The 16,245-nt window shown below is 54.1% G+C and overlaps 2 protein-coding genes across 4 annotated transcripts in view; one reads left to right on the top strand and one right to left on the bottom strand.

Annotated features, from left to right (window-relative positions):
- Positions 1-6,512, bottom strand: part of LOC141074930 (uncharacterized) — a 68,193-nt gene extending 61,681 nt beyond the window's left edge. Inside the window, exons 1-2 of one of the 3 annotated variants that reach the window (XM_073562253.1) lie at positions 6,370-6,512; positions 4,185-4,258 (exon numbers count right to left, since the gene is read on the bottom strand). In XM_073562253.1, coding sequence (XP_073418354.1) covers positions 4,185-4,258; positions 6,370-6,473 — 178 coding nt within the window. In that variant the 5' untranslated portion in view covers positions 6,474-6,512. Of the gene's footprint in view, positions 1-2,269; positions 2,926-4,184; positions 4,259-6,369 lie in introns of those variants that run through there. The other 2 variants (XM_073562252.1, XM_073562251.1) reach the window with 2 other exon arrangements.
- A 298-nt stretch (positions 6,513-6,810) lies between these two features.
- The window catches only part of LOC141074951 (uncharacterized), a 132,676-nt gene continuing 123,241 nt past the window's right edge, over positions 6,811-16,245 (top strand). The window contains exon 1 of the mRNA XM_073562280.1: positions 6,811-7,131. Within this exon, the coding sequence (XP_073418381.1) occupies positions 7,120-7,131 (12 nt within the window). The 5' untranslated portion in view covers positions 6,811-7,119. The remainder of the gene's footprint in view (positions 7,132-16,245) is intronic.

Here is a 16,245-nt window from a genome sequence, read left to right as displayed (position 1 = left end):
CTCTATATCTATCTACCTATCGATCTATCTATCTATATTTCTTTCTATATCTATCTTTATATCTATCTCTATGAATCTTTCTATCTATATCTATCCATTATCTACTTTCTATCCATTATCTACTCTCTATCTCTATATCTATTTCTACATCTATCTTTCTATCTATATCTATCTAACTCTATATATCTATATAGCATTATACCCTATCATTATACCCTATGAGGAGGCAGCATTATACCCTATGAGGGGGGCAGCATTATACCCTATGAGGGGGGCAGCATTATACCCTATGAGGGGGGCAGCATTATACCCTATGAGGGGGGCAGCATTATACCCTATGAGGAGGCAGTATTATACCCTATGAGGAGGCAGCATTATACCCTATGAGGAGGCAGCATTATACCCTATGAGGGGGGCAGTATTATATTCTATGAGATGGCTGCATTATACTATGTGAGGGGGCTGCTTTATATTCTACGAGGGGGCTACCCCAACTCCTGCTACATAATTAAGACATGTACAACCTTATATTATACCCGGATATTAGAGTGTTTTACCGCACAATTGGTGGTCTGGTATTTAACTCTATGCAGCTACATAGTGGGCCCCAAGAATGATTTTCTCTGGTGGGCCCAAGGTGCTCCAGTCCGACGCTGCTAGGAGGAGATTTCATCTTTACCACTAGGAAATCTGCAATGACGGACTTTTTCCTTGCGGTCAGTTTGCATTTATTACGTGCCTCCGTTACTCTTTTCCACTTGTCTGCATTCACCTGCTGCAGCTCTTTCTGTCTCCCCTCATCCATCACCTTCGATCTGTTCTCCATCTCCTGCCTCCTTTCGTGTTTAGACTTTACGATTCATCTTTTTCTATCATACCGGTGAGTTTTTTTGCGCACAGGCGCTCACGTATGTTATCGGAGGGGTTTTGTAGACATCGTGACCGGGCGGGGCACATTTTCATCTCATCTATTAGACAGGCGGTATATGGGTCGGTTTTATGCTAATTGTTATTGGACTTTACGTCCATCTTGGATGTATTAAAATAGTTTATAATATTAATTTTTAATTCTACAGCACCCACATATTCCACAGCAGTTTACATCACAGAAGAAACATGTGCAGACAACCTCAGACATTACAGAGTGATACTTTGTTCACACGTAGCGGAACTCTCACGGAAGTTACAGCGAGAATTCCAAATTCCATTCCGCGGGAAAATCGCATTTTAAATTCCCACGATTTTCCCGCGGAAAAACTAGCATTTTGCAAGCGTAATTAGCTTACACAATTGCTAGCGTTTTCCAAGCGATCTGGAGCATTGCTTGGAGAACTGATTCACAGGTTGGTTGCACTCGTCATACACAGTGTTTGACGAGGGTGACCAAGTTTTTACTACTGAGGCCGCCTATACGGCATCAATAGTAAAAGATAGGATGTAAAAAATAATAACAAAAAAATATATATTGTTATTCTTACCTTCCGGCATCCTGCGCAGCCTTCCCGCCTCTCTCCACGCTCCCGGTCCCAGTAATCCTTTGCGAGAATTACTGCGATGACGTCCGTTCTTGTGGGATCACGATGTCTTGCGGTCATTCACGATGACGTCGCACGAATGACTGCGAGACTTCGCGATCCCGAGAGACGGAAGTCATCGCTTGCAAAGGATTACTGGGACCGGGAGCGTGGAGAGAGGCGGGAAGGCTGCGCGGGACGCCGGAAGGTGAGAACAATATTTTTTTTTAAAATTCTATTTTTTACAGGGATATGGTACCCAAAGCCCGGAGGACAGTCTCCTCTCCTCCGGGCCGTGGGTACCATCCGCAATTGTTCTTACTTTCCGCATGGTGTGCACAGCCACATGCAGAAATAAAGCAGAACAATGCATTCCTATGGGTGCAGGATCGCCGCGATTCCGCGAAATTAATGAGCATGCTGCGTTTTTTACTGCGAAGCGATTCCACCGCGAAAAAAACGCAGCATTAGCACAGCATTGCGGAATCCCATAGGAATGCATGGGATGCTTATTTATCGCGTTTTCGTGGTTAAAACCGCCGTAAAAAACGCGAAAAAAATGCAACGTGTGAACACAGCCTAACACATAATTCAGCAGAAGGAGTGAGGGCCCGGCTCGCCAGCGACAATATGAGGAAATACACAAAGGGTAAAAATACAGGACTTGTCAAGTATGGACCAGCGTCAATATCATAGAGAGGGATTTTACTATAGCGATGCATGAACCGGTCACCAGCCAGAATCGGACTACGTACCGCTACATCGTGTAACCGAGAGCACGGAGGGTGCGGGAAACAGCACAGAAGGGACCAGATTCTGGGGAAAACTGAGGAAGGGAGAAACACAAACAGAATATTAGAGAGATGTAGTGAAAGGCTGTGAGGGACGGCGGAACGCACTAAATATTAAATAACAGAACGTGCGTCCGCCGCCCGGGGTCCACCGTGCAGAAGGTGTTAAACTGCTGCTTTATAATGGCAGACGCACAATATGGCGGTATAGCACACGCGGGTTGAACGTCACCCGGCGTGCGCTGGCGAGCTCTGTTAAGTTCACAGAGACGCCCAAGGCAGAAACATAAATGCTGAGCCTGTTGACCTCACAGGTCTCAGCGGTGTGCACGCACGGTGTATGGTCACAGGGTCAATGTCTGTCTAGACCTACCGTGCGTGCGGCGTCGCTACCGCAGACGCCAACAAGTGCTGCTGAATGCAGCGCGGCGACTGACCCAGCCGCAATACGACAATGCCCACGAGGGGGCGCACTGTCGGACGCTAGTTCTGTGGAGATGTGCACTGTGGCCTGTAGCGTGCCAGTGACTGGCGCTGACTCTATGACTAAGTCCCTATCCACACACGTAATATCAGAGGGAGGGGAGTCTTAATGAGTCATTCGCAGGTTCATGCATCCGTCATCATTCGCACAGATAGCAACTAGAGTCTATACTAGCGCATGGCCGAGCGGCCATGCAAACCTTTTATAGCCGAGACCTTCCGAAAGTTTCCAGATCCCTGAGATCGACCAATCAGATCACGAGAAGGACCTGAGCATGTGACTCTCGATCTCCAATGGGAGATCGTCTCGTGAGCATGCCCAGTAGCGCGACGGAGGGACTTAGCCTCTGGAGTGACTTGCTGCTGAGGAGTCTGCTCTGCTATTGCTGGCCCAGAGGTGGCAGCGACAGCCAGACCCACAGAGCTGGTCTGAGCAGGGCGTCTGGAACGCCGGGACTGCTGTGCAGGCTCCTGAGCGGTCGGTGGAGAATGGGAGACCGCTGAATACAAGGCTCTGGATTCCTGCTGTGCAGTTGCAGGAACCCGACGCCTAACATTGGCCAGTCAAAAGAAATCTGTTTTAACAGCACGTTGAAAACTAAGGATACTGAGAATTAACTGGATTATTTGTGGTAATGCATTCCAAAGAACTGGCGCATCATTAGAGAAGTCCTGGAGGTAGCAGCGGGTAGTTCGGATTATCGAGGATGTTAGCATTAGATCATTAGGATGGGCAGAGGGGTAGACAGAAGTGAAGAGGGGGTGTAGGGTGGTACAGCACTGTGGAGAGGACAAGTAGTTTGGGAGGTGGCGATGAGGGGAGATGTAGGCGGTGCAGCAATGTTGAGTGCACGGGTAGGATGGTAGAGTGGGATGAGGAGGAGATAAAGGGCTGGACAGCACTGTGGAGGAGACGGGTATGGTGGTGCAGCACGGGGAAGAGGACAGACAGCAGGTAGACAGACGTGAGAGCATAGACATAGGGTCGTGCAGCACTGTTAGAGGGAACCTGCCCCCCCCGGTATTTTTAACTAAAAGAGCCCCCTTGTGCTGCACTAATGCTGCATTCTGTCATGGTGGCTCTTTTATTTGGCGTCCCTTCCACTGCAGAAATAATCGTTTTTAAAATTGGTCAGACATGCCTGAAGTTAGACCGGGGTGCAGGTCTTTCCCCCTCGGACACAGTCGCCCCACATCCGTCAGTCATTTCCTCCTTCCGTCTTTGCTCCTCCGCCTCCTCAGCGGTCATTTCACTTCCTGGCGCCTGCGCTGTACTATATATTCCTGAGCATGCGCAGTTACCGCTGCCCGTGCTCTGACATCATGTCCTTCCTATCGCGCCTGCGTGGACGCGCGGCCCGAGATCCCGCCCCACAGTCACTTCTGACTTACTCACACTGCGGGGCTGGGAATCTCGGGCATGCGCAGTAGTTCTCTCCGACTCCCTCAAATCCCTCCGCCTCTTTCCTCCTGTAAATCACCAAACGGACAAGCAGTCAGAAAATCCATGAAAAACAATATTTTATTAGTGATACATATAAAATGTGGACACTATAGTACATGGAATAGGGGGTACAAAAATAGAGGTGCCCAGGGGTACAAAGGGCCAGATGCTCTGTAGACACAGCACCAGGAAAAACTAACGCGACACACAAGGTGATGACTGCATATCCTTCATCACAAGTCAGGGAGACATCGTCCATCAGTAAACGCTCCTGCCTATAACAAGGCTGACAACACTCCCTGACATAACAGAGAAAGATCATCATAGAGCTAGTGCTCAGAAGAGACAGACAGCAAGTCAGTCACTGGGAGCAGTGAAAAAACAGTGCTATCGGTCCTATCCCCGACGCGCGTTTCAGAGCCAACAGCTCCTTCCTCGGGGGCGTGGTAGATGGGCGCAACCACCGGGTTTTATATAACGTGCCCGCCGGAAGTCCCCTAGGCGTGCGAACCGCCAGTAATTCATTAGCAGATACCCCACTGCGACGCGACCAGAAACACGTGGGCCCATGTGATCCGGCGTCGCCAGACAGCAGGAGTCCACCATCTGGCCGACAGGCAGCGTGCATGCGCATAGGTCATACCATACAGAACCGCCATTCTGGAAAAGGGCAAAACAGACAATATAACATACAACATAATAATGAAATGCTGAGCTGTAGCGTCACGGCACCAACAAGAACCCTTAAGACTACAATAGGTCCCAGGAGTCTGTGTTTAACTCTGTGAAGAGGAAGAAGAGCCGGGAAAAGGCACTGAGCGGTCAGAGGCAGGAGGACCAGGGGAGGGTGATGGAGCGGGTCAGATGTAGGAGGACCAGGGGAGGGTGATGGAGCTGTCAGAGGTATGAAGACCAGGGGAGGGTGATGGAGCGGGTCAGAGGTAGGAGGACCAGGAGAGGGTGATGGAGCGTTCAGAGGTAGGAGGACCAGGGGAGGGTGATGGAGCGGTGAGAGGTAGGAGGACCGGGGGGGGTGATGGAGCGGTCAGAGGGAGGAGGACCAGGGGGGGGGGTGATGGAGCGGTCAGAGGGAGGAGGACCAGGGGGGGTGATGGAGCGGTCAGAGGGAGGAGGACCAGGGGAGGGTGATGGAGCGGTCAGAGGGAGGAGGACCAGGGGGGGGGGTGATGGAGCGGTCAGAGGTAGGAGGACCAGGGGAGGGTGATGGAGCGGTCAGAGGTAGGAGGACCAGGGGAGGGTGATGGAGCGGTCAGAGGCAGTAGGACCAGGGGAGGGTGATGGAGTGGTCAGAGGTAGGAGGACCAGGGGATGGTGATGGAGCGGTCAGAGGTAGGAGGACCCGGGGGGGTGATGGAGCGGGTCAGAGGTAGGAGGACCAGGGGAGGGTGATGGAGCTGTCAGAGGTATGAAGACCAGGGGAGGGTGATGGAGCTGTCAGAGGTATGAAGACCAGGGGAGGGTGATGGAGCGGGTCAGAGGTATGAAGACCAGGAGAGGGTGATGGAGCGGTCAGAGGTAGGAGGACCAGGAAAGGGTGATGGAGCGGTCAGAGGGAGGAGGACCAGGGGAGGGTGATCGAGCGGTGAGAGGTAGGAGGACCTGGGGAGGGTGGTGGAGCGGTCAGAGGTAGGAGGACCAGGAGAGGGTGATGGAGCGGTGAGAGGTAGGAGGACCAGGGGAGGGTGATGGAGCGGTGAGAGGTAGGAGGACCTGGGGAGGGTGATGGAGCGGTGAGAGGTAGGAGGACCTGGGGAGGGTGATGGAGCGGTGAGAGGTAGGAGGACCTGGGGAGGGTGATGGAGCGGTGAGAGGTAGGAGGACCTGGGGAGGGTGATGGAGCGGTCAGAAGTAGGAGGTTAAATGCTGCGGAGATCAAGGAGATCAGCGGGGACCATTGGATGTAGCTGTCAGGAGATCATTAGAGACTTCAGCAGTGTGCAGAGCGGAGCGGGCGTGTAGACGCTCTGTCCCTCCCGTACGTCACCTCTTGCTCCGGCAGCGTCACTCTCTCTCGCTCATGTCGCCTCTATTCCCCTCATTCAGGGGCGGTCAGGTGATGGCGCTCTCAGCAGACCAGGCCCCTCACTCGGATGAGGTCATGTCTGTGATTTCTTACCTCTTTACCCGATGCGCACTCCGAGTCCGCTCCACAATCCGCTTCTTCCATGTTTGTGGTCTCAGGAGAGAGGTGGTGAAGGGCTGTGGTGACGTCACCGTCATGTGATCACGGGGCGGGGCTCAGGAGAGAGGTGGTGAAGGGCTGTGGTGACGTCACCGTCATGTGATCACGGGGCGGGGCTCAGGAGAGATGAACTTCACTTCTCTCCTGAGCCCCGCCCCCTGGTCACAAAATAGTGACGTCACCACAGGTCCTTCACCACCTCTCTCCTGAGCCCCGCCCCCTGGTCACATGACGGTGACGTCACCACAGGTCCTCCCGCGCTCAGTGCAGCCGCTCCGTCCCGGGTGTGCGCAGCTCGTATTCTCTGGGGTCAGCCAGCAGCAGATTTCCGGTTCCCGCCATTCCGGTGAGATGACAGGAGGGTTTGTGGTGAATCTGTGAGAGGAGAGTGTGGGGGGAGATCAGAGCTGTTCCTGTGGAGGCTCCTGCTCCATGTGACTGCGGCTCCTCAGTGTTGGGGATGTGCAGCGTCTCCTCCTCACCTCACGGCCCCCGCTGGAGGTGGAGTTACCACGGTGACCGTCCCCCGCTGGAGGTGTAGTTACCACGGTGACCGTCCCCCCGCTGGAGGTGTAGTTACCACGGTGACCGTCCCCCGCTGGAGGTGTAGTTACCACGGTGACCGTCCCCCCGCTGGAGGTGTAGTTACCACGGTGACCGTCCCCCGCTGAAGGATTCTGGGTGATGAGCGGAGAGGTGACTGCTGGGACATTATACAGGAGGGCACTGGAGGATTCTGGGTGATGAGCGGAGAGGTGACTGCTGGGACATTATACAGGACGGCACTGGAGGATTCTGGGTGATGAGCGGAGAGGAGACTGCTGGGACATTATACAGGACGGCACTGGAGGATTCTGGGTGATGAGAGGAGAGGTGACTGCTGGGACATTATACAGGACGGCACTGGAGGATTCTGGGTGATGAGAGGAGAGGTGACTGCTGGGACATTATACAGGACGGCACTGGAGGATTCTGGGTGATGAGAGGAGAGGTGACTGCTGGGACATTATACAGGACGGCACTGGAGGATTCTGGGTGATGAGCGGAGAGGTGACTGCTGGGACATTATACAGGACGGTACTGGAGGATTCTGGGTGATGAGCGGAGAGGTGACTGCTGGGACATTATACAGGACGGCACTGGAGGATTCTGGGTGATGAGCGGAGAGGAGACTGCTGGGACATTATACAGGACGGCACTGGAGGATTCTGGGTGATGAGCGGAGAGGTGACTGCTGGGACATTATACAGGACGGCACTGGAGGATTCTGGGTGATGAGCGGAGAGGTGACTGCTGGGACATTATACAGGACGGCACTGGAGGATTCTGGGTGATGAGCGGAGAGGAGACTGCTGGGACATTATACAGGACGGCACTGGAGGATTCTGGGTGATGAGCGGAGAGGTGACTGCTGGGACATTATACAGGACGGCACTGGAGGATTCTGGGTGATGAGCGGAGAGGTGACTGCTGGGACATTATACAGGACGGCACTGGAGGATTCTGGGTGATGAGCGGAGAGGTGACTGCTGGGACATTATACAGGACGGCACTGGAGGATTCTGGGTGATGAGCGGAGAGGTGACTGCTGGGACATTATACAGGATGGCACTGGAGGATTCTGGGTGATGAGCGGAGAGGAGACTGCTGGGACATTATACAGGACGGCACTGGAGGATTCTGGGTGATGAGCGGAGAGGTGACTGCTGGGACATTATACAGGACGGCACTGGAGGATTCTGGGTGATGAGCGGAGAGGTGACTGCTGGGACATTATACAGGACGGCACTGGAGGATTCCGGGTGATGAGCGGAGAGGTGACTGCTGGGACATTATACAGGACGGCACTGGAGGATTCCGGGTGATGAGCGGAGAGGTGACTGCTGGGACATTATACAGGACGGCACTGGAGGATTCCGGGTGATGAGCGGAGAGGTGACTGCTGGGACATTATACAGGAGGGCACTGGAGGATTCTGGGTGATGAGCGGAGAGGTGACTGCTGGGACATTATACAGGACGGCACTGGAGGATTCTGGGTGATGAGCGGAGAGGTGACTGCTGGGACATTATACAGGACGGCACTGGAGGATTCTGGGTGATGAGCGGAGTGGTGACTGCTGGGACATTATACAGGACGGCACTGGAGGATTCTGGGTGATGAGCGGAGAGGTGATTGCTGGGACATTATACAGGACGGCACTGGAGGATTCTGGGTGATGAGCGGAGAGGTGACTGCTGGGACATTATACAGGAGGGCACTGGAGGATTCTGGGTGATGAGAGGAGAGGTGACTGCTGGGACATTATACAGGACGGCACTGGAGGATTCTGGGTGATGAGCGGAGAGGTGACTGCTGAGACATTATACAGGACGGCACTGGAGGATTCTGGGTGAGGAGCGGAGAGGTGACTGCTGGGACATTATACAGGACTGCACTGGAGGATTCTGGGTGATGAGGGGAGAGGTGACTGCTGGGACATTATACAGGAGGACACTGGAGGATTCTGGGTGATGAGCGGAGAGGTGACTGCTGGGACATTATACAGGACAGCACTGGAGGATTCTGGGTGATGAGAGGAGAGGTGACTGCTGGGACATTATACAGGACGGCACTGGAGGATTCTGGGTGATGAGAGGAGAGGTGACTGCTGGGACATTATACAGGACAGCACTGGAGGATTCCGGGTGATGAGAGGAGAGGTGACTGCTGGGACATTATACAGGACGGCACTGGAGGATTCTGGGTGATGAGTGGAGAGGTGACTGCTGGGACATTATACAGGACGGCACTGGAGGATTCCGGGTGATGAGAGGAGAGGTGACTGCTGGGACATTATACAGGACGGCACTGGAGGATTCTGGGTGATGAGAGGAGAGGTGACTGCTGGGACATTATACAGGACGGCACTGGAGGATTCTGGGTGATGAGTGGAGAGGTGACTGCTGGGACATTATACAGGACGGCACTGGAGGATTCCGGGTGATGAGAGGAGAGGTGACTGCTGGGACATTATACAGGACGGCACTGGAGGATTCTGGGTGATGAGAGGAGAGGTGACTGCTGGGACATTATACAGGATGGCACTGGAGGATTCTGGGTGATGAGTGGAGAGGAGACTGCTGGGACATTATACAGGACGGCACTGGAGGATTCCGGGTGATGAGAGGAGAGGTGACTGCTGGGACATTATACAGGACAGCACTGGAGGATTCTGGGTGATGAGAGGAGAGGTGACTGCTGGGACATTATACAGGACGGCACTGGAGGATTCTGGGTGATGAGAGGAGAGGTGACTGCTGGGACATTATACAGGACAGCACTGGAGGATTCTGAGTGTTGAGCGGAGAGGTGACTGCTGGGACATTATACAGGACGGCACTGGAGGATTCCGGGTGATGAGTGGAGAGGAGACTGCTGGGACATTATACAGGACGGCACTGGAGGATTCTGGGTGATGAGAGGAGAGGTGACTGCTGGGACATTATACAGGATGGCACTGGAGGATTCTGGGTGATGAGTGGAGAGGAGACTGCTGGGACATTATACAGGACGGCACTGGAGGATTCCGGGTGATGAGAGGAGAGGTGACTGCTGGGACATTATACAGGACGGCACTGGAGGATTCTGGGTGATGAGAGGAGAGGTGACTGCTGGGACATTATACAGGACGGCACTGGAGGATTCTGGGTGATGAGATGAGAGGTGACTGCTGGGACATTATACAGGACGGCACTGGAGGATTCTGAGTGTTGAGCGGAGAGGTGACTGCTGGGACATTATACAGGATGGCACTGGAGGATTCTGGGTGATGAGTGGAGAGGAGACTGCTGGGACATTATACAGGACGGCACTGGAGGATTCCGGGTGATGAGAGGAGAGGTGACTGCTGGGACATTATACAGGACAGCACTGGAGGATTCTGGGTGATGAGAGGAGAGGTGACTGCTGGGACATTATACAGGACGGCACTGGAGGATTCTGGGTGATGAGCGGAGAGGTGACTGCTGGGACATTATACAGGAGGGCACTGGAGGATTCCGGGTGATGAGAGGAGAGGTGACTGCTGGGACATTATACAGGACAGCACTGGAGGATTCCGGGTGATGAGAGGAGAGGTGACTGCTGGGACATTATACAGGATGGCACTGGAGGATTCTGGGTGATGAGTGGAGAGGAGACTGCTGGGACATTATACAGGATGGCACTGGAGGATTCTGGGTGATGAGCGGAGAGGAGACTGCTAGGACATTATACAGGACGGCACTGGAGGATTCTGGGTGATGAGCGGAGAGGTGACTGCTGGGACATTATACAGGACGGCACTGGAGGATTCCGGGTGATGAGAGGAGAGGTGACTGCAGGGACATTATACAGGACGGCACTGGAGGATTCTGGGTGATGAGCGGAGAGGTGACTGCTGGGACATTATACAGGAGGGCACTGGAGGATTCTGGGTGATGAGCGGAGAGGTGACTGCTGGGACATTATACAGGACGGCACTGGAGGATTCCGGGTGATGAGAGGAGAGGTGACTGCAGGGACATTATACAGGACGGCACTGGAGGATTCTGGGTGATGAGCGGAGAGGTGACTGCTGGGACATTATACAGGACGGCACTGGAGGATTCTGGGTGATGAGCGGAGAGGTGACTGCTGGGACATTATACAGGACGGCACTGGAGGATTCTGGGTGATGAGCGGAGTGGTGACTGCTGGGACATTATACAGGACGGCACTGGAGGATTCTGGGTGATGAGCGGAGAGGTGACTGCTGGGACATTATACAGGACGGCACTGGAGGATTCCGGGTGATGAGAGGAGAGGTGACTGCTGGGACATTATACAGGACGGCACTGGAGGATTCTGGGTGATGAGCGGAGAGGTGACTGCTGGGACATTATACAGGACGGCACTGGAGGATTCTGGGTGATGAGCGGAGAGGTGACTGCTGGGACATTATACAGGACGGCACTGGAGGATTCTGGGTGATGAGCGGAGAGGTGACTGCTGGGACATTATACAGGAGGGCACTGGAGGATTCTGGGTGATGAGCGGAGAGGTGACTGCTGGGACATTATACAGGACGGCACTGGAGGATTCTGGGTGATGAGAGGAGAGGTGACTGCTGGGACATTATACAGGACGGCACTGGAGGATTCTGGGTGATGAGCGGAGAGGTGACTGCTGGGACATTATACAGGAGGGCTCTGGAGGATTCTGGGTGATGAGAGGAGAGGTGACTGCTGGGACATTATACAGGACGGCACTGGAGGATTCTGGGTGATGAGAGGAGAGGTGACTGCTGGGACATTATACAGGATGGCACTGGAGGATTCTGGGTGATGAGCGGAGAGGTGACTGCTGAGACATTATACAGGACGGCACTGGAGGATTCTGGGTGAGGAGCGGAGAGGTGACTGCTGGGACATTATACAGGACTGCACTGGAGGATTCTGGGTGATGAGGGGATAGGTGACTGCTGGGACATTATACAGGAGGACACTGGAGGATTCTGGGTGATGAGCGGAGAGGTGACTGCTGGGACATTATACAGGAGGACACTGGAGGATTCTGGGTGATGAGCGGAGAGGTGACTGCTGGGACATTATACAGGAGGACACTGGAGGATTCTGGGTGATGAGCGGAGAGGTGACTGCTGGGACATTATACAGGAGGACACTGGAGGATTCTGGGTGATGAGGGGAGAGGTGACTGCTGGGACATTATACAGGACGGCACTGGAGGATTCTGGGTGATGAGCGGAGAGGTGACTGCTGGGACATTATACAGGAGGACACTGGAGGATTCTGGGTGATGAGCGGAGAGGTGACTGCTGGGACATTATACAGCACTGGAGGATTCTGGGTGATGAGCGGAGAGGTGACTGCTGGGACATTATACAGGAGGACACTGGAGGATTCTGGGTGATGAGCGGAGAGGTGACTGCTGGGACATTATACAGGACGGCACTGGAGGATTCTGGGTGATGAGAGGAGAGGTGACTGCTGAGACATTATACAGGACGGCACTGGAGGATTCTGGGTGATGAGCGGAGAGGTGACTGCTGGGACATTATACAGGAGGACACTGGAGGATTCTGAGTGATGAGCGGAGAGGTGACTGCTGGGACATTATACAGGACGGCACTGGAGGATTCTGGGTGATGAGAGGAGAGGTGACTGCTGAGACATTATACAGGACGGCACTGGAGGATTCTGGGTGATGAGCGGAGAGGTGACTGCTGGGACATTATACAGGAGGACACTAGAGGATTCTGGGTGATGAGCGGAGAGGTGACTGCTGGGACATTATACAGGACTGCACTGGAGGATTCTGGGTGATGAGGGGAGAGGTGACTGCTGGGACATTATACAGGAGGACACTGGAGGATTCTGGGTGATGAGCGGAGAGGTGACTGCTGGGACATTATACAGGAGGACACTGGAGGATTCTGGGTGATGAGCGGAGAGGTGACTGCTGGGACATTATACAGGACTGCACTGGAGGATTCTGGGTGATGAGGGGAGAGGTGACTGCTGGGACATTATACAGGAGGGCACTTGAGGATTCTGGGTGATGAGCGGAGAGGTGACTGCTGAGACATTATACAGGACTGCACTGGAGGATTCTGGGTGATGAGGGGAGAGGTGACTGCTGGGACATTATACAGGATGGCACTGGAGGATTCTGGGTGATGAGCGGAGAGGTGACTGCTGAGACATTATACAGGACGGCACTGGAGGATTCTGGGTGATGAGCGGAGAGGTGACTGCTGGGACATTATACAGGACGGCACTGGAGGATTCTGGGTGATGAGGGGAGAGGTGACTGCTGGGACATTATACAGGAGGGCCCTGGAGGATTCTGGGTGATGAGCGGAGAGGTGACTGCTGGGACATTATACAGGAGGGCACTGGAGGATTCTGGGTGATGAGCGGAGAGGTGACTGCTGAGACATTATACAGGACGGCACTGGAGGATTCTGGGTGATGAGCGGAGAGGTGACTGCTGGGACATTATACAGGAGGGCACTGGAGGATTCTGGGTGATGAGGGGAGAGGTGACTGCTGGGACATTATACAGGAGGGCACTGGAGGATTCTGGGTGATGAGCGGAGAGGTGACTGCTGGGACATTATACAGGAGGGCACTGGAGGATTCTGGGTGATGAGCGGAGAGGTGACTGCTGGGACATTATACAGGAGGGCCCTGGAGGATTCTGGGTGATGAGCGGAGAGGTGACTGCTGGGACATTATACAGGAGGGCACTGGAGGATTCTGGGTGATGAGCGGAGAGGTGACTGCTGAGACATTATACAGGACGGCACTGGAGGATTCTGGGTGATGAGCGGAGAGGTGACTGCTGGGACATTATACAGGACTGCACTGGAGGATTCTGGGTGATGAGGGGAGAGGTGACTGCTGGGACATTATACAGGAGGGCCCTGGAGGATTCTGGGTGATGAGCGGAGAGGTGACTGCTGGGACATTATACAGGAGGGCACTGGAGGATTCTGGGTGATGAGCGGAGAGGTGACTGCTGAGACATTATACAGGACGGCACTGGAGGATTCTGGGTGATGAGCGGAGAGGTGACTGCTGGGACATTATACAGGAGGGCACTGGAGGATTCTGGGTGATGAGCGGAGAGGTGACTGCTGGGACATTATACAGGACGGCACTGGAGGATTCTGGGTGATGAGCGGAGAGGTGACTGCTGAGACATTATACAGGACGGCACTGGAGGATTCTGGGTGATGAGCGGAGAGGTGACTGCTGGGACATTATACAGGAGGGCACTTGAGGATTCTGGGTGATGAGCGGAGAGGTGACTGCTGGGACATTATACAGGAGGGCACTGGAGGATTCTGGGTGATGAGGGGAGAGGTGACTGCTGAGGCATTATACAGGACTGCACTGGAGGATTCTGGGTGATGAGGGGAGAGGTGACTGCTGGGACATTATACAGGATGGCACTGGAGGATTCTGGGTGATGAGCGGAGAGGTGACTGCTGGGACATTATACAGGAGGGCCCTGGAGGATTCTGGGTGATGAGCGGAGAGGTGACTGCTGGGACATTATACAGGAGGGCACTGGAGGATTCTGGGTGATGAGCGGAGAGGTGACTGCTGAGACATTATACAGGACGGCACTGGAGGATTCTGGGTGATGAGCGGAGAGGTGACTGCTGGGACATTATACAGGAGGGCACTGGAGGATTCTGGGTGATGAGCGGAGAGGTGACTGCTGGGACATTATACAGGACGGCACTGGAGTATTCTGGGTGATGAGCGGAGAGGTGACTGCTGAGACATTATACAGGACGGCACTGGAGGATTCTGGGTGATGAGCGGAGAGGTGACTGCTGGGACATTATACAGGATGGCACTGGAGGATTCTGGGTGATGAGCGGAGAGGTGACTGCTGGGACATTATACAGGACGGCACTGGAGGATTCTGGGTGATGAGCGGAGAGGTGACTGCTGGGACATTATACAGGACTGCACTGGAGGATTCTGGGTGATGAGCGGAGAGGTGACTGCTGGGACATTATACAGGACTGCACTGGAGGATTCTGGGTGATGAGCGGAGAGGTGACTGCTGAGGCATTATACAGGACTGCACTGGAGGATTCTGGGTGATGAGGGGAGAGGTGACTGCTGGGACATTATACAGGACGGCACTGGAGGATTCTGGGTGATGAGCGGAGAGGTGACTGCTGGGACATTATACAGGACTGCACTGGAGGATTCTGGGTGATGAGCGGAGAGGTGACTGCTGGGACATTATACAGGACTGCACTGGAGGATTCTGGGTGATGAGCGGAGAGGTGACTGCTGAGGCATTATACAGGACGGCACTGGAGGATTCTGGGTGATGAGCGGAGAGGTGACTGCTGGGACATTATACAGGACGGCACTGGAGGATTCTGGGTGATGAGCGGAGAGGTGACTGCTGGGACATTATACAGGAGGCCACTGGAGGATTCTGGGTGATGAGCGGAGAGGTGACTGCTGGGACATTATACAGGACTGCACTGGAGGATTCTGGGTGATGAGCGGAGAGGTGACTGCTGAGGCATTATACAGGACTGCACTGGAGGATTCTGGGTGATGAGCGGAGAGGTGACTGCTGGGACATTATACAGGAGGGCACTTGAGGATTCTGGGTGATGAGCGGAGAGGTGACTGCTGGGACATTATACAGGACTGCACTGGAGGATTCTGGGTGATGAGCGGAGAGGTGACTGCTGAGGCATTATACAGGACTGCACTGGAGGATTCTGGGTGATGAGCGGAGAGGTGACTGCTGGGACATTATACAGGACGGCACTGGAGGATTCTGGGTGATGAGCGGAGAGGTGACTGCTGGGACATTATACAGGACGGCACTGCAGGATTCTGGGTGATGAGCGGAGAGGTGACTGCTGGGACATTATACAGGACGGCACTGGAGGATTCTGGGTGATGAGCGGAGAGGTGACTGCTGGGACATTATACAGGACGGCACTGCAGGATTCTGGGTGATGAGCGGAGAGGTGACTGCTGGGACATTATACAGGACGGCACTGCAGGATTCTGGGTGATGAGCGGAGAGGTGACTGCTGAGACATTATACAGGACGGCACTGCAGGATTCTGGGTGATGAGCGGAGAGGTGACTGCTGGGACATTATACAGGACGGCACTGCAGGATTCTGGGTGATGAGCGGAGAGGTGACTGCTGGGACATTATACAGGACGGCACTGGAGGATTCTGGGTGATGAGGGGAGAGGTGACTGCTGGGACATTATACAGGACGGCACTG

Source organism: Dendrobates tinctorius, unplaced genomic scaffold (genome assembly GCF_039654945.1).
Source record: "Dendrobates tinctorius isolate UK_male_01 unplaced genomic scaffold, ASM3965494v1 ptg000342l, whole genome shotgun sequence".
In the NCBI taxonomy this organism is placed as follows: Eukaryota; Metazoa; Chordata; class Amphibia; order Anura; family Dendrobatidae; genus Dendrobates; species Dendrobates tinctorius.
The sequence above is the reverse complement of the archived record's forward strand: the minus strand, read 5'-3'. Positions and strand labels throughout refer to the sequence as shown.